Here is a 23,830-nt window from a genome sequence, read left to right on the forward strand (position 1 = left end):
ACATCAATAAAAATGGGATAGATGATAAATACCAGACTGCAAGTTATGAAGAATTATGATTAATGAATAGTCACCTTAGAGTCAGTCAAAATAGTTTTCTAAAACTAACTCTTAAGTTTCACAGCTGTTGTGGATCTTTATTGGTAGATGAGATTTCCTTTGAGGAAGTTCCCTAGATCAGGTCATAAGACATACATTTATTCAGTACTGATGTTCCAATAGGTTTTTTTTGTTGTTGTTGTTTTTTTGGTGGGGCAATGGGGGTTAAGTGACTTGCCCAGGGTCACACAGCTAGTAAGTATCAAGTGTCTGAGGCCGGATTTGAATTCAGGTCCTCCTGAATCCAGGGCCAGTGCTTTATCCTCTGTGCCACCTAGCTGCCCCGTTCCATTAGTTTTTAAAGATCAATTGAAAAAAAATCTCAAAAAAGCCTCCCCCTTTAATTGCCCTAGAAACATCCAAATAATAATATCATGCCTCATTTATTTGTCAGGTGTCTAATTGTTAACATCTAGGCAAAAACTTTAGTTCTTTGCTTTAGTCACAGTTACCAAGGCAACTTAATTTGGAAAACTAGGATGGTTGAACATAAATGAAAAGTCCTTAAATTAAAACAATTATTAAAAAAAACCCAAATTCTTTGGAATAGGATAGAATTGACAGTAATAGTTTGTAGTGGTTTACTAGGATTATCCTTATGAAATAAGGGAACAAAAGAATATTTAAATAGATTATGTAATATTTCCATATATCTGTGGAAGAGATTGTAGGTAGTTTTTAAGATTTTACTCTAGCTGGAAAAGTTATTTTAAAATATTTACTTTCTTGTGATTCATTCTCTACTGCACATCATCAGTGACCTAGATACCCAAGAGTCGAAAGGATATCATACATAGTAGGAAGAATTTGGTAAATAGGTCATAATAATAACACTTTATAGTTTACAGAGCATTTCTTCAGCAGTGCCATGAGAAAGATGAGCAAGTACTACCTCCATTTTGTAGGTGAAGAGATGGAGGGTAAGACTGTGATGTTTTTGGAAGTTCATATGATTAGTCAGTGATCTGGGATTTGCCTCTAAATCTGACTCCTAGACCTTTGTTCTTTAGAAGATACAAAAGTAATTATGATGCATTCTTTTATTATTGCCTTGAAATTTCTCAAAATCCTTAGGGAAAACTGTGGTCTAAATATGAACAAATCTAGTCCAATCCACTCTTTTACCTCTGAAGAAACTGAGAACCTGGAAAAGGAAAATGACTTGACCAAGGTATGAGCCACCCTCCACTTTATTTGCCAGTCATTTTCCTCAATTTCAGGTGCTATGATGTCACTTCCCACCCTACCCCGTGACACACTCCAGCAGTTCCCTGTTATTTCCAGAATCAAACAGAGAATCCTCTTTGAAATTTAAAGCCCTTTACTACCTGGCCCCTGTCTTTTCAGTCTTCTTTGACTTTATTTCCTATATCTCTTTTACACATGCCACAATCCATATATGTGTGTCCTTAGTTCCTGGAATGGTTTCTTTTCTTACCTCTTACTTTGTTAAAGATGATTCAAATCCTACCTTCTCTTGGACTTTTCTGGGCCCTTCCCCTCTTACTTTTGATGGAAATTCTCTCTCAGATATTTTGTTAAACACTTAAAACATGCAAGGTACTTTGCTGGTCTGTAAGGATACTAAGATCAAAGGAAGCTGTCCTGAGGGGCCTTAGGAGAGAGTGAGACAGACCTTTGATTATTGGGCATGTCAGATAAAGCTTCCTGGAGGAGGTGGCACCTAAGCTGACAATTGAAGGAAAGAAAAAGATTATGAAAAGCATCAGGTAAGTAGGACTGCATTATTGACTTGGGAGATTGCTTGTGCAAAAAAATATTCAGAAGTAGGAGATTATGTGTCAGAATGTCTAGTTGGAGGGATGGCTGCTTTGGTTATAACTTAAGAGTGCTTTGAGGAGCATAGTATGAAATCATGGAATGGTAGGTTGAAGCTAGATAGTAGAGAGTTTTAAACAGCAAGTTTCAAAGGAGTTTGAATTTTATCTTAGAGCCAGTTGGGTGCTACTGTAGGTTTTTGAGTAGAGAAGTGACATCATCAGACCAGTACTTTACGAAAATGATTTTGGCATTGTCAGACCCTGAAAACAAATGACCGAAGGTTCACAGAGCAACAGCTGTTAACTCTGAAAATACCAGAGAGCTCACAGATTGTACACACAGCTGTTAATGCTGAAAAATAAAATAAACCAAAGAGCCACAGAGGTTATTAGACCAACTGTCAGTGGGGACTAAAGAACCACAGAAGTTATAGCAAAAGCTTTATATTGTCAACTGTGAAAGATAAATAAAATAAAATAAAACCAAAAACTCATAGAGGTTATAAGTAAAAAACTTTCTTTATGCCATAAGGAGGAGGGAAACTAGATGTGTGCCAGCAGTGAAACTAAGCCTTGATACATATAGTGATGGCTAGACAAAGAACCAAGCAGTGAGGTATTAGCCGGTGGCAGTGAGGTGTGACAGCAACGATGAGACAAGTTTGATTCATAGCAGGACTTCATGACCGGAATGTAGTTCCTGGAGGTGCTTGTCCAGTCTTAGGGACCACTTTTGGCTTTTGTGAACTAATTCTGTGACTTTGCTGCAGCAGAGTTCATCCAGAGGAGGAGCACAAAAGATTATGTCAAGCTCAGGGCACAGCTTGTTTGCTGGGCCTTTGCTCTTGAAAACAGGGTGTTTCCTAATAGCAAAAAGAAAGGGTTGGCCTTGGCATGGGGATCTTGACAGCAGCAATACGGAGGATTGGTTTTTAGTCAGTCAGCAAGCATTTATTTAAAACAGCTACAGAATGCCAGATGCTGTATTGTTAAGCTCCCTGAGTACATGGAAGGCAAAGGCAATCGCTGCCCATAAGGACCTCACATTCTAATGAAGGAGGCAACATACAAATAAGTCAAAATGACAAGTATTTATTAAGCACCTACTATGTATCAGGCATTGTGTTGTCTCATTTTATTCTCACAACCTTGGAAAGTAGGCCTTGTCACCTGTTTCCAGTTGACCAAGTTTACCTCCTCATTTTCCCAGGGCTTCCTTTCTGGGCTGACTACTCAGCCTGGAATCCTGGGCTCCAAAGTCTTTATGACCCAAGGTCTCCAGGATGGGGACTCCATTCTGCATTTAGAAATGAAAAGTGTTAAGGGCTAAAATTCTAGCTAGTCTGTCTAAAATTTCTAATGAGTGGTTGCCAATAAATTATAAGCTTTACCAAGAGTTAGACTTTTTAGCAAATTATTAAGGAGAATAAGAATTTGGTAAAGAGAGAGAGAAAGGCCTAGATTCATCTATCTATCTAAGGGAGAGCTCATTTTTAGCTCCCCTCTCCGCCCGAATCCTGAGGAAAGAGAGCGAGTCAGAGCGCCCGGCTCCCCCTTCTTCTTCCCACCAGCAAACGTCACTTCCTGACACCAAAGAAAAGATGCATGGTCTTGCCCTCAGAGACCTTCACCTCACATGGAGCAGCTTTTCTACAGTAAATCTCCAGCAGGTGGCGTCATTCCAATCGTTACAAAAGGACAAGTGAAACAAAGCCCAAACTCTAAGCCTGTTTCTTGGAGCCATGTGGCCTAAAGGGAAGGGGAAGGTGGCCTTTTCCTAATCCTTGGTGTTACCCCTTGGTGTCCCTGCTGTGAGTGAATGAAGCATTCAGGCTTGGATGCCTCTGGAAAGAGGCTGCTTCCAGACCAACACAGAATGTCTTCCCCCAGAAGGAGGTCCATGGTGATTTCCACACAGTTGTATCCAACTTGGATGATCTGTGCATGTGCCAAAACCCCATTTTGGGAAAGAAAAATTGCTGTCCCTGACATATGAAAGAATGCATTTTGAACACAGTTCTTGTCCCCAGTTCTGATTAGTCTTTGGTGTTCAAATGGTCCTTTCAATCTGCAAGCAGAATATAAAGCAACGACAAAGAAATTTGGCTTCCCATCTTGGAAGGAACCTGGTCCATATTGTGCTTTTTGAAATAATTGAGTGCATACAAGATATGTACAGAATGTATGGAAATTAATCGTAGAAGAAAGGCACTAGTGGGTGAGGAAAGAAGAATATGGCTAAAGAAAGGTCTGTAGAAGGGAGGTTTTGAGCTGAGGCTTGAAGAAAATCAGGGAATCTAAGAGGTAAAGGTGAGGGCACCACCCATTTGGGACAGCCTGTCAATACAAAGGCACAGTTATGAAGTGGAAGGTCACGTCTGAGGAACACCATGTAGGCCAGGGTATCTGCAGGAGAGTCAAGACTAGGAAAAGGCCAGATTATGAAACAAGATTTACATTTGATCTTGGAGGTAATTGAGAACCACTGGTATTTACTAAGTACAGGGTTAGGAATAACTTTCTTGGAGGTGAAGAAAATTGTGGGAGAATGGAAATAATTTAGAAGACTGTTATATTCCAAGCTGAGTGAGGTCTGAACTAGGGGAACTCTGTGGGTGGAGAACAGGAGACAGATATAAGACATGTGATTGTGGTATTGATAAAACATATCAAGTGATTGAATAATAACAATAATGATAATAGCTGACATGTATATAGAGCTTTAAGCTTTATAGAATCTTTACAAATATTTTCTCATTTTACCCTCACAACCCTGTGAAGGGGCAATTGTTATGCACATTTCGTAGATAAGGAAACTGAGGCTGAGAGAAGTTAAATGATTTGCTCTGGATAGCACAGCTATTCAGTGCCTGAGGCAGGATTAAAACTCTTGTCTTTCTGACTCCCAAGGCCAGTCTTCTCTCCACTGTGTCACCTAGCTGCATATGGGAGGTAAGGGACAGAAAAGACTCAAGGATGATCTAGAGGTTACAAACTGATGTAATAGAGAGTAACCTTTTATAGGAACAGGGATGTTTTCATTTCTGTTTCTTAAGATCCAGGCTAGGCCATGATGCATTTCTTCTCAACTCTTCATGCATGTTTCACGCTGCTACGATCGAAGAATCGGAAGAAACCTCAGAAACCATCTAGGCCATTACCTGAACAAGAATCCACTCCACACTATCCCCTACGAGAGATAACGCATCCTCTCTGCTTGAAGGTCTCCATTAAGGAGGAACTCATTGGCTTTCCAGGCAGCCATTTCTACTTTTGGACAGCTCTAACTGTTAGGCAGCCTTTCTTTATAGGGACACAGGCAAGGCCTGGATGTGTGATTTCATTCATTATAGCTAACTCCCAGATGAGAAAATTTTGTACCGAAGATTAACATATTAGAACAGGGAGAGGTTAGGTGACTCGTCCAGGCACCAGACCAGCATGTGTTAGAGACTGGCCTTGAATCCTAGTTTTAAGAACAATTCTCTAGCCATTATATCACATAACTGCCTCTCTTTAAAAAAAACTATCTTCTGCAACTTGTCATTCTGTGGCCTAGCAAGCTACTTCTACATCATTAATCTTTTTGTTTGTTTGTTTGTTTTTGTTTTTTTCCAGGGCAATGAGGGTTAAGTCTCTTGCCCAGGGTCACACAGCTAGTTGTGTCAAGTGTCTGAGGCTGGATTTGAACCCAGGTCCTCCTGAATCCAGGGCCGTGCTCTATCCACTGCGCCACCTAGCTGCCCCTACATCATTAATCTTTGAAAGATTTTAGAGTCAATCAATCAGGAAGTCCACTTAATACCATCTACTGCATGCCAAACCCTAGGTGAGGTGCTGGGATCATAAGTACATGGAATGAAGCACTCTTTTCCCAGAGTGTTTGTATACTAATGAGAGAGACAAGTACAGAGAAAATATATATACAACATAAATATAAAGTGAAGAAATACAAATATATGTGGAGTAGTTGGAGGAGTCAAGACAGTCTCGCAGCAGAAGATGGAACTTCAGCTCTCTCTGTAAGGATGAGGACTCTCAAGGGGGAGAGTTGAAGAAGCAGCACACTCCAAAATGAGGGGTGGATGCTTTAGCTTGATTGCTGGTTACTCAGATTTGGATGCTCAGTACCTTTTTAAGTCCCTCAGCCTCATCTCCCCTCTGATTGTGGGGTTGAGGGGCAGAGCTCTTCAGAACTCAACTCCTTAACCTTTTTTTTTGTGGAGGGCTGGGATCTGGATTTTCTGAATAACTATTAAAAGTGTGGGGAGAATATTGTCCAATGAGACTGGAAGGATAGTTTGGGATTAAGTTATCAAAGGCTTTAAAAGCTAAACAAGGGAGTTTATATTTTATCCTAGAGATAATAGGAAGCCACTGGAGTTTGGTTGCAGTATGTAGGCTATACTGGAGTTATGAGAGCATATAGGTGTTGAGGGCCCTTGTGGGAGAAGAGAAGTTGGATGAGAGCGATTCTGTGAATGTAGAAATTTCTTTTTCTTTTTCTTTTCTTTTCTTTTCTTTTCTTTTCTTTTCTTTTTTTTTTTTTTTGGTGAGGCAATTGGGGTTAAGTGACTTGCCCAGGGTCACACAGTTAGTAAGTGTCAAGTGTCTGAGTTCGGATTTGAACTCAGGTCCTCCTGAATCCAGGGCCAGTGCTCTATCCACTGTGCCACCTAGCTGCCCCACTAGCTAATTTTTAAGCACTCTTCTATCTTTCTCATCCTTTAAGTTGAATTCTTGTAAGTTTCCTAAATAAGAAGTTATATGAAGAACGTATGACTTTTGCTTGGTTTGTTATAGAAGTTTTCCAGTGCTAAGCTGTAATTTTACTTTGTTCTCTTGCCTTTAGAAATTGAAAGTAGTGTATGAGATTGAGCCTGCCTGCATTTTTAAATCTGCTTTACTAATTTTAGCTTTAAGACCATCTTCTTGGAAAAAATAACACTTAAAGACTTTATTTTTAAATACCATTAAGAGATTTGTTTTACTTTTAGAGAATGTTGCAAAATAATGAAAGTTATGCTTTTAGGTTGTTTTTAAACCCACATTTATAGGCTTAAATTAATCATCTGTAGCTCAGATATATCTATAAAGAGTTGCAGGGGGCAGCTAGGTGGTGCAGTGGATAAAGCACTGGCCCTGGATTCAGGAGGACCTAAGTTCAAATGTGGCCTCAGACACTTAACACTTACTAGCTGTGTGACCCTGGGCAAGTCACTTAACCCCAAATGCCTCACCAAAAAAACCAAACCAAACAAACAAAAAAAAGAGTTGCTTTGGCTTGTGAATGGGTAGGCTTAAATTTTACTGTTATTCACCTTACTGGTTAATAGTTTTGTGCTATTCCTACTTGATCTCTCAGTTGAAAGCAAAATTCTGAGACTCAGGCTATATTAACATGGTTGTTTCATTTGACATCTATGTAGATATAGTATCTCTCAGTTATTTTAATTAAATTCTGACAGTTCTATTTATGAGTTATATTTAGGACTGCAATTCCTGGAAGTTTTAAATACCGTATTTGGGTTTTCAAGAAAAGTGGAATCTTTGATTAAATAAGCATCAATCAAACTTTAGGTATTTAATAATTTCCTTGGGGACCCCAGGGGTTTCTTTGTAACCTTACTTGAAAGTAGTTTACTTTTGTTTTCTTGTTTATACTTATCTTTTTTTTTTTAAATTACTTTTAAGTGAGGCAATTGGGGTTAAGTGACTTGCCCAAGGACACACAGCTGGTAAGTGTCTGAGGTCGGATTTGAACTCAGGTACTCCTGACTCCAGGGCCTGTGCTCTTATCCACTGCGAGACCTAGCTGCCCCATACTTATCTTTTGCTAACACAATTTCTTGAAATGAAGTAGTTTGAAGCATTACTTTTGTAAATATCATAGGTATTCTCTTTCCTAAATGCCCAGAATCAAACACAATATTTCAAATGAGATCTGATCAAGAATAAGAGTACAGTACAATATTACCTCCTCAGTTCTGGATACTTTGCTTTTCTTAAGTCAGACTAGGCATTATTAAAATTAAAATTTTGGCTACTGTGTCATGCTGTTCACTTGTACTGAGTTCACAATCCACCTTTTAGTTCCTAACTATCATCTGAAATGTTAGTTATTCCTCTTCACTTTGTTTCATCAGCAAATTTGATAAATGTCACCTATGCTTTTATTAAAGTTCTTGATGATGATATTAAATAAAATGTAGCTCAAGAAAGGATCCCAATGGGGCACTCCTGGAGACCTTATTTTAAGTTTCTATTGAACTGACTATTCTTGGATTCCCAGATATTCACCTGTTTTTTAATTTGCCCACCTATACTAGTCTTCATTTCAACTGTGTTCTCCATTTTGTTTGTCCTTTTTAATACAGAGCCACTCTTGGTAGAGAAAACAAAAACAGAACAAGAGGTAAACAGCTTTATGTTTTCTCATGTGCACTCTGAGCAGTACCTCTGTCTTTTTCTTTGGCCTTAATTCCCTAATAAAAAAAGAAACAAACAAAAAAACCTTTTTAAAAGCCATAGCTTATTCTGAGTAGAGGAGGGAAGGAAGGAAACAAGCATTTGTTAAACAGCTTCTCTGTGCCTGACATGTCTTATAGGACCATGCTATGTTTTTGTATCAGTCGCTATATTCTGTATATATCTTTAAAGTCTGAGTAGGTCTGTGCATTTTCTCTTCGTCCAGATTGGGGCCAGATAATGTAGACCTTTAAAAGCTAAACAGTCTGTATTTTATACCAGAGGTAATTAGGAAGCAACTGGAGTTGGTTGAGCAGGGGATCACTTATCTAGATCTTCACTTAAGGAAAATTACTTTAGCATCCATGTATAGAATAGATTGGAGTCATGAGAGAAATCTGTTCTCCCTAAATCTTAGGGTTGTGCCCAGATAAAGGTGGGCTTTTGGATTCTCTGTCATTCATTCTAGAATTGGTAGTCCCCTTGGTTCCTAGCATTTCCACCTCATCTGACATTTGTCCTAAGTACTTCCTCCTTGTTGTAGAGGATGAATTATTAAGGCAAGTTAAGAAATGATTTGTTATTTTGATTTTGGTACAGAGAGAGCTCCTGCCAGATGTTCATATCAATTAAAGTTTCCAGTCAGTACTCTATCATGACACTGTGATGATCTTGTGTGTTTTTGTTTTTAATTTAATTTTTAAAATTTATTTAGACATTTTTCCAAATTACATGTAAAAACAAATTTTGACATCAGTTTTTTAAAACTTCAAGTTCCAGTTTCTCTTCCTCCCTCCCTCCCCAAGAACTCAAGCAATTCAATGTAAGTTATATATGAGTGGTCATGCAAAACATCTCCACATTAGCCAGGTTGTGAAAGAAAACAGACAAAAACAAAACTTCAGATTAAGGAACTATCACAAAATTATGCTTCAATCTGTTTTCAGATACCATCAGTTCTTTCTCTGTAGATGGATTGCAATTTTCATATGTCTTTCAGAGTTGTCTTGGATCATTGCATTGATGAAAATAACCAAGTCATTCACAGCAGTTCATCTTACACTATTGCTGTTATATTGTAAACAGTACATTTCACTCTGTAACAGTTCATATAGGTCTTTCCAGGTTTTTCTGATAGCATCCTGCTCATCATTTTTTTTTCCAATAAAGTAACTAACAAAAAAATTAAGGAACCATCACAAAAATTATGCTTCAGTCTGTTTTCAGATACCATCAGTTTTCTCTCTGTAGATGGATTGCATTTTTCATAAGACCTTTGGAGTTGTCTTGGATCATTGCATTGCTGAAAATAACCTAGTCATTCACAGCAGATCATCTCACAATATTACTTTTATTTTGTATACAGTAGATTTCACTTTGCATCATCTCATGCAGGTCCCTCCAGGTTTTTCTGATAGTATCCTGCTCATCATTTTTTTTTAAATAGTAAACTACATTTATATGGTACTTTATTTGTTTGTTTATTTATTTATTGTGGGGCAATGAGGGTTAAGTGACCTGCCCAGGGTCACACAGGTAGTTAGTGTCAAGTGCCTGAGGCCGGATTTGAACTCAGGTCCTCCTGAATCCAGGGCCCTGCTTTATCCACTATGCCACCTAGCTGTCCCCTATATAGTACTTTAAAGAGAAATTTCCTTACAATAAACCCACGAGGTTGATTATTGCAACAACAGTAATAGATAACTTTTATATATTACCTTAAACTTGACAAAGAATTTTCTTCACAGTAGCCCAGCAAGGTACTGTATGTTTTGCTATCATCATCATCCATCAATCCTCCTCTTCATCATAGTCGATCAGTTCTCATCTTCCTCATTCAGTCTTCATCATCAGTCCTCCTGATCAATCAATCCTCATCTTCCTCCAATAATCATCAATCCACCACCATCATCATCATACATTACTCTTGTCTCTGTTTCAAAATTTTTTTCACAATTACTATTCTTAACTGTTTCCCTCCATCCTATTCCTTTCTCATTATATTTACTCTATTTTCTATCTTCTTTTATCCTATCCCTCCTCAAAATTGTTTTGCTTCTGACAGCCACCTCTCCCACTTTGACCTCCCTTCTTTCACCCTTCCGTCCTTATCCCCTTCCCCCCCTACTTTCCTGCAGGGTAAGAGATTACTCCACCCAATTGAGTGTGTATGTTATTCCCTCCTTGAGCCAACTCTGATGAGGTTAAGGTCTTTGAGTTAATTCTGATGTTAATTCATTTCCCCACTCCATAAGCCCTTTCCTGCTTCTTTCAGGTGAGATTTCTCCCCATTTTACCTCTCCCATTTCCCCTCCCCTAAGTGCATTCCTCTCCCTCCTCAATTTTACCCTAAAGATGTCATCATGAGGCAGCTAGGTGACACAGTGAACAAAGCACCCACCCTGGACCCAGGAGGACCTGAGCCCAAATCTGGCTTCAGACACAAGACACTCACGAACCCCCACTGCCCTGCCCCTCCTCCCTCCTCCCGGGCCAAACGATAAACACAAAATAAATGCTTTACAGATATCATCCCTTCATAATCAATTCTCACCTGTGCCCTCTGTTGAAATTTATTCCTATCATTTGCCCTAATACTCAGCTCTTATGAATTAGAAGTATCATCTTCCCATGTAGGAATGTAAACAGTTTAACTTTTTAAAATCTCTCATGATTTCTTTTTCCTGTTTACCTTTTTATGCTTCTCTAGGGTCTTGCATTTGACAAATTTTCAATTCAGTTCAGTTCTTTTCATCATGAATACCTGAAAGTCCTCTTTTTCATTGAGGTCACATTTTTTCCCCTGAAAGATTATACACAGTCTTGCTGGGTAGATGATTTTTGGTTGTAATCTCAATTCCTTTGTCCTTGGGAATATCATATTCCATGCCCTCTGATCCTTTAATATAGAAGCTGCTAGATCTTGTGCTATCCTGACCATGACTCCACAGTTAACTTCTGTTATTTCCTTCATTATGGTGTTAAGGTTTTTTTGTGCTGTTATGTTCTTCCCAGAGACCCATAATCCTTAGATTATCGCTATGCATCCTGTCTTTGAGATTTGTATGTTTTACTTACATATTGAGCATGGTTTCTTTTAATGGATTTTTTGTTTGTTTGTTTGGGGTGTGTGTTTTGGTTACTCTTCTTTGTTTTTCACTTCCCAATCTATTGTTCTCTTTTTTCTTTGGTGAGGCTTGCCTTTGCACTTTTAAAGTTTTTCTATTCTGCTAATTATTTTTGCTGTGTAGGATATAAATTCTGTTCTCATAATTCTCATTTCTCTTTTATATCACTCAAGAACAATGTGTTGTGGTTCCATGTTCTCAAATTTAACAGGATCTTCTGTCTCATCAAATGTTGGATTATGTTCCTTTATTTTGAAGTATTTAAGAGATACTGAACTAGTTTTCTAGATCTAGAGTTCATTTTTCTTAATGTTCTTATTGTTTTTCCTGTTGATTCATATATTTGTGTGCTATGTTTTTGAGATTTCTTCTTACTGAAATCTTTGCTACTTTCAGTCATTTTATTTTTCCACCCTTATTTTCCTAATCACTTACTTCCTGACTCTCTCCCCTCTGACTGTGAGTTTCTTGGGGACTGGATCCCAAAAGTGTCCCCATCCTCCTCCCAGACTGGGCAGTTCACAGTTCACTTAAGAGAACCAACTGCCCCAGCTGACTTTTTGAGTGTCTCTGATCCAGTTCACTTTTTGGTGGTCAAAATGATCACTAGCTAGATGCTGTACTCCTTCCCTCAGGTTTGGTGGAGTGCTGCACACAGAGCTCTCCACGTGCATGGTGTTCTATCTTGGTGACTGACTTGTCCCTTCCCTCTCTTTCTCAGTTACTGGCTGTTCAGAACCTATTTTTCTTGTAGGCTTTTACTTTTAAAGGATGTGGCCAAGCTGTCTGTTGAGGCCTGAGCAAACTGCAGTCTGAAGTCAGGGCCAGTACTGGTTGGGACTGGGTGTAGGAGATGGGTTTTGATGGAGACCTGTGTTGTATCATTGGATCTACTAGTGCAGCCTTGTTGCTGGTAGCATGGGAGGTTGGAGGGGGGAGGGGTTTGAATGAACTTGGGATGAGTGAGCATTATTTCTTCCATTTTGGGTTATTGTTGTTGGTTGTTTTACCTTATTTTGAATTCTGCATATTTTAGACCATGGAAACAGCACAAGTTGCTTTATTTGGTGCATAATTTCTGTTTTGGAGAGGTTTGATAGGTTGTGGGGTTTTTAGAAAATGTCTTGTTTGCCATCTTGTTACTCATGTGACCTGCAAACTTCGTATTGACATCCTAAAGTTCAGCATGTCCAAAATTGAACATATCTCTCTTTCTAAACAGCTCTGTTACTGTTCAGGTTACCACCTTTCTCCCAGTCACCTAGGTTTGCAACTTCACAGTCACCCTTCACTCTCACCTTCCATACCCAATCTATTAGTACATTCTGTTGATCCTACCTTCATAACATATTTATCATACCTCCCCTTCTCTCCTCTAACATTGCCAACACCTCGGTATAGGCCCATACCACCCTATGCCTGGAAAAATGCAACAGCCTCCTAGTTTCTCTTCTTGCCTTACTGCATTCCATCCTCTACTCAGTGAAGTAGTCTTTCCTAAAGTTCAGGTCTGACCCTGCCATCCCCTGCTTTATTAAAATTCCTTTGTGTCCCTCTCATTTCCAGAATCAAATATTAAAATTCTCACTTTGGCATTCAAAGCCCTTCATAACCTCTCCTCCTCTCCCCACCCTCCCCTTCCATTATTTTTGTATTTTGCATTCCACCCACATGGGTTCTCAGCTGTCCAGTGACACTGGCTTTCTTGCTTTTTCTCAGAAAAGAACTGTCTCCCTACTCTGTACATTTCCACTGGTTATCCACCATGCTTGGAATATTTTCCCTCCTATCTCTACCTCCTGACATCTCTCACTTCCTTCAAGACAGCCTTAGCTTCTGCAAGAATCCTTTCCCAATTTTCCTCAGCCTTAGTGACTTTTATCTTTGGATTATTTCCAATCTATTTTGTAAATGGCTTATTCCTAGCTCTTTGCTGGTTATCTTTCCCTTTAGAGACTGTGAGCTCTTTGGGAGGAGGTATTGTCTTTTACCTTTCTTTGTATCCTCTTTGCTTAGCATAGTGCCTGATACTTCTTTATTGACTCAATGACTGTTCCCTTTGGCTGTTCATGTGGCAATAGAAAAGAACACTACAAATTAATCTTTAAAGAATTATGTATTTATTTTAAGTTGTATTGAGGGAACCTAATTAATTCAGAAACAATAAAAGCACAATTTGATATTTGAAAAAATATGCTTAATTGCAAAACTAAGTTTGTACCGTTTTCAGCCACTTACCTAGAACTACAGTTGGAACAGGAAAATTCTATAAAAATCTTGAGAAATAAGCATATCTAGACATGATAGGATTTTTTCTCTTCAGAAATGGAAATTTGCATTTCTCTCTATATATAGATCTTTGAGGAGAAACCAGAGTCAGGGTTTTGGTGGCATAAACCACAGTTGTTTAAAAGAAGCAAATTCTAATGAATGCTACATAGCATTCAGCCAAGTGTTTAAGCATCTATCTACTCCTCTCCCTTTGTTACTCAGAAGTGGTAATCTACTTTGGAAATACTTAATATGATTTGGAATTGCTTATATTTTTTGTTCCTTGTGTTTTATGTTCCATGTATTTTATGCATATTATAGCAGGGATTCCTCATATTCAAATAAGATTTACTGATGGGAAGTCTAAATTGGAGGTCAGGAAGCCTGAAGGTTTTTTTTTTTTTCGTTTCTATTCCCAACTAGCAGTGTAACTTTAGCAAACCATTTAACATCAGTTTCTTCATCTATAAAATAAGAGGTTGGTGAGACTAAGATTTTATATCTTATTCTATGAATTGTTGACGTTGAAGTGACATTTTTTTGTAGCCATAGTTGTGTATGCTATAATAGAAATCTTAATACAATAATTGTTTTTTCTAATATACCTATAATTTGATGCATGCAACAGTTACATTTCTGAAAAGTTGCATGAAATTAGTTTGAATTTTTGAGGAGAGATAATCTTTGCATTTGTAGTAGATTATTTGAGTTTACTAAACAGTGCTGTTTAGTAAAAATGGTGTGATTGTGAACTCATCCTTTAGAAGCAGTGTTATTTTATGTTTAGGGTGTTGTTCACATTTAAAAAAAGATTTTTTTATTCTCAAGTTAACAAAAGAGTATTTCTACATATAAAACAGAATGCAAAAAAGAGGATTGCATATGAAACTCAGTATCCATTTCATGCCATTTGCTTTAAAAAAAAGTATGTAGTAAATTTAAATTTAATTTTTAAAAAAATTTTTATTTTATCTATTTATTTATTTTTGCAGGGCATTGGGGGTTAAGTGACTTGCCCAGGGTCACACAGCTAGTAAGTGTCAAGTGTCTGAGGCCGGATTTAAACTCAGGTACTCCTGAATCCAGGGCCAGTGCTCTATCCACTGTGCCACCTAGCTGCCCCTAGTAAATTTTACACAATAGTTTTTCTTTTTAAATTCATTTTCTATTATCTTTTATTTTCTCTCTCTGCCACTTCTACTCTCCATTGGGGTGAAAAAAACAAAGAAAAACAAAATCTTTGTGATGTGCATAGCCAAGCAAAACAAATTCCCTTATTGACCATGTCCAAAAATATGTGCCTCATTTTGCATATTGTAAAGGGCTAAAATTCTAGCTAGTCTGTCTAAAATATCTAATGAGTGGTTGCCAATAAATTATAAGCTTTAGCAAGAGTTAGGTTTTTAAGCATTTATTAAGGAGAATAAGAATTTGGTAAAGAGAGAGAGAAAGGCCTAGATTCCTATCTATTAAAGGGAGAGAGCATTCCTAGCTCTGCTCTCCGCCAGAGTCCACACGAAAGAGACCCAGTCAGAGTGCCAGCCTCCCCGTTCTTCCTCACACAAGCAAACGTCACTTCCTGACACCAAAGAAAAGACGCATGGTCTTGCCCTCAGAGTCCTTCTCCACATGGTGGAGCTTTCCTAAAGTAAGTCTCCAGCAGGTGGCGTCATTCCAATCGTTACAATATTGAGTTCATCATCTCTCTCTCTCAGGAGGTAGGTAATGTTCTTCATCATTAGTCCTCTGAAATCATTATTGATCATTGCATTGATCTGACTTCTTAGGTCTGTTATAGTTAAATTGTTATAAATATAGTTTAAGTATAGTATAAATAATTCTCCTGTCTTGACTCAGTTTTTCTGAAACATTCCCCTTTGTCATTTTTTTTTTTGCAGCATAATAGTATATATAATTCAATTAATTCATGTAATATAATTGTTTAGTCATTTCCCTAGTTGATGAGTACCCTCTTGGTTTCCAGTTCTTTGCTGCTGTATTTTTGTACATATGAGACTTTTTCCTCTTTCTTTACTATCTTTGGGAAGCTAGTAGTGGTAACTCGGAGTCAAAGTATATGCAGTTTGGTAGATTTTTGGATACACTTTTAAAGTGTTTTTCAGAGTGGCTATACCAATTTACATCTTCAACAATGGATATTAATGTGGCTGTTTTTCCATAGTCCTTCCAACAATTTTCCTTTTCTTCTCTCTTTTGCCAGTCTCCTCCTCCTCCTCAGAATGGAAATAATGATCTTTAATTGTATTGTACAGATTAAAGGAGATAATATTTTCAAAGTACTTTGCAGACTTAATGCATAAATGCTAGCTAGCATTGTAATTCTAATTTAAAACAGGAAAAATACACCACCCTTCTGTAATAAGTAAGACTGTCAAGCAGAGATAAACATTTTTGTCCTTGTACAAAATTGTATGTCTCTTCTGCACCTTTTTTTTATCACTTTATATTATAAAGGAGGTAATGTTCCAACCTGGTGCTTCTGAAGATGTGATTAGTTATTGTTTTGATCCAAGTTCTTAGTTATTTCAGAGTTGTTTTTCTTGACATTGTTGTCATTACTCAAATTGACCTGGTTTTACTCACTTAATTTTGTATCAGTTTCTACTTCATAGGATCATCTGTAATTATCACTTTTATCTTTTCTTATTGTTAAATTTGTATACCACAGTTTTTTTTAGTTGTTCCCCATTTGATGGACCCTGTCTTAGATTCCAGTCTCCTCCCCCCCCCCCCCCCATATTCCACCATCAAGATCAGGAAGTTTATTTTGCTTTTGATTCTTTCCCTTCCCGGTGGTATCCTCTTTCAATATGTTGCCATTCCCTACCCCTAGCCACCTTCTCTCTATCTTCACTTAATTTCTTGTTGTTCGCTGTATTTTTACACTAGGTGGGGTGTGTGCGTGTGTGTGTGTGTGTGTAGTAGGGGTGGCCAACTTTTCTTTGTACTTCATCTGATGCCCATTCTCACTCCTTCTTCCATGATTATATATAGGTCTTTCTTTTCACACCCCCAAATATAAGTAATATTAATTTATACCCTCTTCTTTCTCTTTTGTGCATTATTATTTTCTGTTTACTCTCCTTTCTCTTTCCCTTCTTAAAAACCTTTAGATCAGAACCAACTTCTGTTCCAGGTTCTCCAATTTTCTTACTTCTCAATATACCTTGAAGATACTAGTTTTGAAGAGGTACTTCCTTCTCTCCTTAGAATGTTAAATTCTACATCATCAAACAGCCCCATCCCATTGCTTAAATTAACTTAATTTTCTATTTTCCCCTTGATTTTGTGTGTATGTTTTACATTTCATAGTTTATACGGAGCTCTGATTCTTTTAGGTCTCTACTTTTATTTGTTATGGTGTTATTTTTCTATTGTTGCATTTTGTAGTATCTCAGGATCTACAGTAATACTTTAGAGTGGTTGGAATTTCATTTTGTTCATTCATCTCTCTAGCCTTACTACTTGAATGGGAACTTTGTGCCCAGGCCTGGTTCTGCCCCCTGCTGTGCTTTTAGCTAGTGTAGTTAGTCTTGTTTGGTATTGCTCTAAGGTTTTCTCATAGTCTTCACCCTTTGGGTTAGGCACCAGAGTATTGGGATATCTCGGTCTAAGTGCTGCCATACCTGTACTGGTGTCTGTAATTCCTGGTAGCTCCCAGATTACCATCTTTGGTTTTCCAACAACTCTTCGGCCTTCTGGCCACTTCAGGACACAGAGCTACATGTGTCCCTGGTGGGTCACTCAGTGGTAGTACTGGAAAGCTGTTTGCCTATACTTGCATTGGGTTCATTAGCATTGCTGTGGGGTTGACTTTTTTTGTGTGTATAGTTATTTCTTCCACATTGCCAGAATTAGCCCTGCCACCCTTCAATCTGGAAAATCCCCATAAATTTTTTTTTTTTTTGCTCTCCTTTTGTACCAGAGAAAAAGTCTGAATTTTTTCATTTTCTTTTATGGGGTGTTTTTAGTACCGTACAGTAAAATGTAGGTTGCTATTATACAGTGCTATACATATATTTTATGCATTTCTTAGTTTCTAAACTTTTTTTAGGTTATCTGCTGGCCTTCGAGTGTCATCTGCAAAACTTCCCCCAAATTCCCATTTAATTTCTTATGCCAACCTGCAGTATATCGAAACCATAATAGGGAAAGTCATGATGTGGAAGGGATAACTGTTATTGGTGGTGGTGGTGGTGTGTGTAGTAGAGTTTCTCATTAGAGTAATCATTATTATTATCCAACCTTGTGCAATTTTTTTTTTTTTAAGTTTTTTTCTGGAGTGAGTATGGGAAAAACGATTATCTGTTTATCTTATTGAGGCAGCCATCTTAGCTGGTTCATATTCAACTTAAATTTTTAAATATGAATATTTTTAATAAAAATAATGATAATGATAAATTAGTAATAAATTATATAATTCTATATTGTATCAAATCATAGAATAAGATCTGGGAGGGACTTCAGAGTTTATCTAGTTCTAGTCTTTTACTTATAGTTGAGGAAATTAAGCCTTGGAAATGTGAAATACCTTGCTCTGGATAATATAGCTAATTCATGGTGGAACCAGAACTTTGAGTCTCTTTCTCAAGTGAATATTAAATTTATCTTCTTTCCACAACACCACTGTTTTAGCTTAGCTCATTGTATTATGTGATAGACACACACACACACACAATAGATTTCTCTCTCTCTGTTTCTGTCTCCTTTAAAATTTTGCTAAGCATTTTACAAATATTATCTCATTTTATCCTTCCAACAATCTTGGGAGGCAGGTGCTGTTATCCCCAGACTGAGGTTGACAAAAGTTATACACTTAGTCACACACCTATTAAGTCTGAGACAAAGTCTGAATCTTCTTGACTCTAGGTGGAGCAGTCTATCCACTGTACCACCTTGCTGCTGTCTTTGTACTGCAGTAATTTCTTTGCTAGATTTGCTATGATAGGCTTTCAGTATGGTACTAAGGGATCACAATGATGCTTTATGAGGCTTCTAAAACGTGTAAGGCATATCTTACTCTTTCATTAAATACAAACAGACTGGAGAGCTCCTTTTAAATTAAATGTGCCTTCAGCTTATCGTAATAATAGACTTAATAGCTTCTGGGGTATAGAAGGCTATTTTTCCCCCTGAAGAGTGTATTCATGTACTTTTTGTAGAAAATCCATTTTTGGAGTACTAGATAATGAAGAAGAATTCTAGTGGATAGTCCACCTAAGTTTATATTTACAGGATTTGACCTTTATGTTCCGAAGATTTAGATTCTGTAAGCAAGATTACTATTGAGGCAGCATGGTACCGCAGAAAGAGCTCCAGATTTGGCTACAAAGGAACTGGATTTGAATTACGGTTCTACTTTTAACTACATACAACCTTGTTTCCGGGGGAAGGAGAAGGGACCTGCCCTGTGTTGGAGGTGGGGAGAAAAAAGCTGCATTCTAAAAACTGGGACCAGTCAGGTCCTAAGACTATTTATTTGCTTTTAGGGAAAACTAATCGCTTTAGCAGAAAGTAGGTAAAGAAAGATGGGTGGGCCTAACACATATAGTGGGAAATGCTAGTAGATATTAGAACTATCACACCTCCCTAGTTGTCTTTCAGCCCCTTGTGATTTCCTCTGGGGTAGCTGGAAGGGGCTATACAAATTACCTGGGCCTTGCTGAAGTTTTTTTTGGAGGGTAGCTGTGCCATGTACTTCTTTCTTTACTGCTTTACCTACTGGAGCTCTTCTCCATTTATAATGGGAACAAGAGAGAGTTTGGTCTTCCCTTGCTACGTTAAGTTAATAATATGACAGAGCACTGTTAGTATGATGTACTCTTAAATTATTAAGTAGTTAATTAATATCAATAGTTTATTTAGCAATTTATTAATAAACATGATTCAATGAACTTATATTAAATATATGATATACCTATGTTCTACCTTTTGTATATTCAACTTTCAGTACATTCTTCTTTATCTCTACCTCCCTCAGTACTTAGCACAGTGCTTTATAAATTATTAATCCTTAATAAAATAAATAGTTGTTAAATGAATATCACCAATTAAGTAGCATTATAAATTCCTTAATACAGTCTCATTAATCATGGCTAGCATATAGTAGATGCTTGCTAAATACTCATTGACTTGACCTAGAATAATGTATTTTTTTGGAGGGGGCAATGGGGGTTAAGTGACTTACCCAGGGTCACACAGCTAGTAAGTGCCAGGTGTCTGAGGCCCGATTTGAGTTCTGGTACTTCTGAATCCAGGGCCAGCGCTTTATCCACTGTGCCACTTACCTGCCCCCCCTTGACTTGACCTAGAAAAGTTGTATATTAACCTTTAAAATATATCCCATTTACCTTTCCTTCACTTCCCCATATGAGGAAAAACCATTGCAGAGGCTGAGGCATAAAGTAGAAAACAGCCTGTTCTCCGTTCTATCAGCAACACCTTCAGTTATCCCTTTCCCCATGATCCCTGTGGGGTAAGATAGATTTTTCTACCCAATTGAATATGTATGTTATTTCTTTTTTGAGCCAAATCCAATGAGGGTAAGATTCAAACATTGCCTACCACCACTTCCCATTTGCCCTGCCAGTTACCCTACCTCTTTTGGACCTATTTTATGTCAGATAATTTACTTCATTCTACTCTCCCTTAGCCCTTCTTACAGCGTTTACCCTTTTCTACCCCATAATTTAATTTTTTTAGATATCATCCTATCATAGTCATTTCACATCAGTGCCCTCTATGTGTACTTCTTCTAACTGTCCTAATAATGATAAAGTTTTTAGGAACAAGTATCATCTTCCCTTGTGGGAATGTAAATAGTTTTACCTTATTGAATTCCTGATGATTTCTCTTTCCTGTTTACCTTTTTATGTCTCTCTTGAGTCTTGTGTTTAAAAGTCAGATTTCCTATTTAGCTATGATCTTTTCATCAGGAGTATTTGAAACTAAGTACCCATTTTCTTCCCCGGGAGGATTATACTCAATTTTGCTAGGTAGGATTGTAATCTGGCTCCTTTGACCTGTAGAATATCTTATTCTAAGCTCTCTTACCCTTTAATGTAGAAACCGCTAAATTTTGTGTTATCCTGACTGTGGTTCCATGATATTTGAATTGTTTCTGACTGGTTGCTGTATTTTCTCCATGACTTGGGAATTTGACTATAGCGTTGCTAGGAGTTGCATTTTAGGATTTCTTTCAGGAGGTGGTTGATGTATTCTTTTAATTTCTATTTTACCCCCTGGTTTTAGAATATCAGGGCAGATTTCCTTGTTAATTTCTTATAAGATGATTTCTAGGCTCTTTTTATCTCTCCTGGATCTATTTTCCAACTTAGTTGTTTTTCCAATGAGATATCTTACATTTTCTTGTATTTTTTTTTCATAAAATTTTTTGTTGTTGTTGTTTCTTGGTGTCTCATGGAATCATTAGCTTCTACTTGCCCAATTCTGATTTTTAAGTAGTAATTTTCTTCAGTGAAACTTTGTACCTCCTTTTCCATTTGGTCAGTTCTGACTATTAAAGAGTTCTCTTCATTGAATTTTTGTGCTTCTCTTATCATTTGGCCTATTCTGGGTTTTTTTTTTAAGGTGTTATTTTCTTTAGTATTTTTTGGTACCGCCTTTCCCAAGCTGTTGACTCATTTTTCATTTTCTGGCATTTCTTTTTCCAATTTTCCCTCTATCTCTCTTATTTGATTTCAAAAATGCTTCTTGAGTTCTTTCAGAAATTCTTGTTAGGCTTAAGATCATTTCATATTTTTCTTTGAGACTTTGTATTTATCTGCTTTGACTTTGTTTTCTGAGTTTGTATTTTGACCCTCTCTGTCACCTTAGTAACTTTATATAGTCAGGTGCAATTTTTGTTGTTTGAGCATTTTTTAAAGTCTATTTCTTGACTTTTAACTTTATTTTATGTCTGTTCCTGGAGTGGAAAGGGCACTGTTCCAAGCTTCAGATTTTTTGTGCAATTGTTTTCAGAACTAGTTTTAAGTTTTTTCAAGGTGGTATGATCTAAAGAGAAGTGGACTGGCCTTTTCTGGTTTGTGAGAGATCACAAGCAGGCACTCTTTTCTGCCCTGGGTCCTTGCTCTCCTGAGTCTTCACCTTCTAGTGTGTTAGTGCTACTCTTTGCCCTAGGACTGAGACCCAGAACAGCATATGGATAATGCAACAGAGTCCTGTACTTAGTGCCAGGAAAGGGTCCTCTGTAATCTTCTGACCTGTTATCCAATCTACTTATCACCTGTGAGTTGCACTCTAGAAGCCACTGTAGCTGATTCAGTAGCCCCCACAGCCTGCTACTGACTTGTCTAAGAATGGTTTATGCTGAATCATGCTCTACTCTTATCATAGTGAGACAGACCTTTCCGAGTCAACCTTCTAATTTGTCTTGGGCTGGAAAATTATTCATTTTATGGTTCTGCCACTCCAGAATTTGTTTTCAGGTGTTAGTGTAAAGTTATTTGGAGGGCGATTTGGGAGAGCTCAGGTGAATCTCTGCCTGATGGAGCACCATCTTCAGGAAAGAATACTTTGAAAATAATCACTAAATTTTAGTCAATAAGGCTATGTACAAAGTTATAGGTTTTACTTGTTTTTTTGTTTTAATTGGTAAGAAAAATATGTTTTGTGAATTAAGATTTTTTTCCCCAAAGTTATTTAGGATTTAGAAAAATGGTTTTTAATACAAATTTATTTTTCTCCTCTGAATTTATGGGTTAATATATTTATTTGTGAAGTATTTGACTAAAGCAAGGGAGATGCAAGATTGCTTTCAAAGGAATTTTTTACTATGAAAACATTTACATTTGGAGGCTTCCCAAAGAACCCCCAAATTAACATTACTCTAGCTGTGCCCATTAGGTTAGGACATCATAAAACAGTAACAAGATACTTAAGGGAATGTGTGAATTTAGGAAATTCAATACATGAAAATGTGATTTCTCTCTTTCTTTTTATAGGGGCCCCTTCAGTGTTGTGCGGCGATGTATCAACAGAGAAACTGGGCAACAATTTGCAGTAAAAATTGTTGATGTAGCCAAGTTCACATCAAGTCCAGGGCTAAGTACAGAAGGTAAGAGATGGATTTCAAGTAAGTTATTTGATGTCTCACTTTACTCCATCTCCAATATCCATTTGCCAACTAGTATCTTCATCTGGGGGTTGGGGAACAGGGAGAGAGGTATAGAGAAAAAGGAAAGAGGAAAGCTATTGCTGTTGAAGTGACTTGTTTTTAAGACTTAATATTTGAAAGATAGTTATAGTAAGTTTATAAGGGCTTTCTGAACATTTATTAATGTATCCAATATAACTGATAGAAAGAAAATGAATTCTAGATGTGTTTTCTGTGCCCTTTTAAGTATTACTATGTGTTGTGGATGAAAGTGAGTGAAAGATGGCATTATTTCTCAATCCTTTCCTTTTTAGTCAAAGATTACTCTAGTGTGTAACTTAAGTTAGCAAATCTGAGACAGAGAAGACTGTAATTTCCAGAAAAATTACCAAGATAGTTGACCATAACTTGAAAAACAGGCTATTAGTCTTAGCCTTACTAGATAATCTAGCCCAAAAGATCTTTTTTCATTGTCATCACCTGAAAATGCTTCTGTCACTTAGATCTTCCATCTTTGATTATATAAAAATATTGTTACAAGGTGTCACTCTTAAGGTTGTTTACTGATTTTGTTGTTAGTAATTCTGAAATCTTTAAAACTATCATGCCGTGGAGTAAAAGTAGATTTTTATACCTATTTAAATCCAAAGTATAAATTTGGTTTTGGAGGCCCATTTGAATATAAAAGTTTTCCATATTATAAACACCAGATAAAAATGGCTAGTTACATACTGAATCTTCTTTCTCAAACTACTTTTAGGTCATATTTCTCCTTTCTGTTGCTCACAAGAGACAGTAATTAAGTTGATTGATTGATTGATGATGATGATGATAAAAATATCCTCCAAGATCAAATACAAAATGCTCTTTAGCATTTAAAGCCCTTCATAACCTAGTCCCTCTCCTACCTTTCCAGTCTTCTTGTACCTTATTCCTCAGTGTGTACT

General features: G+C 37.3%; 1 protein-coding gene across 1 annotated transcript in view; it reads left to right on the plus strand.

The window, feature by feature from the left end:
• The window catches only part of CASK (calcium/calmodulin dependent serine protein kinase), a 440,529-nt gene that overhangs the window by 85,954 nt on the left and 330,745 nt on the right, over positions 1–23,830 (plus strand). The window contains 1 exon segment of the mRNA XM_043998513.1: positions 22,732–22,844. Coding sequence (XP_043854448.1) covers positions 22,732–22,844 — 113 coding nt within the window.

Source organism: Dromiciops gliroides, chromosome 3 (genome assembly GCF_019393635.1).
Source record: "Dromiciops gliroides isolate mDroGli1 chromosome 3, mDroGli1.pri, whole genome shotgun sequence".
Lineage (NCBI taxonomy): Eukaryota > Metazoa > Chordata > Mammalia > Microbiotheria > Microbiotheriidae > Dromiciops > Dromiciops gliroides.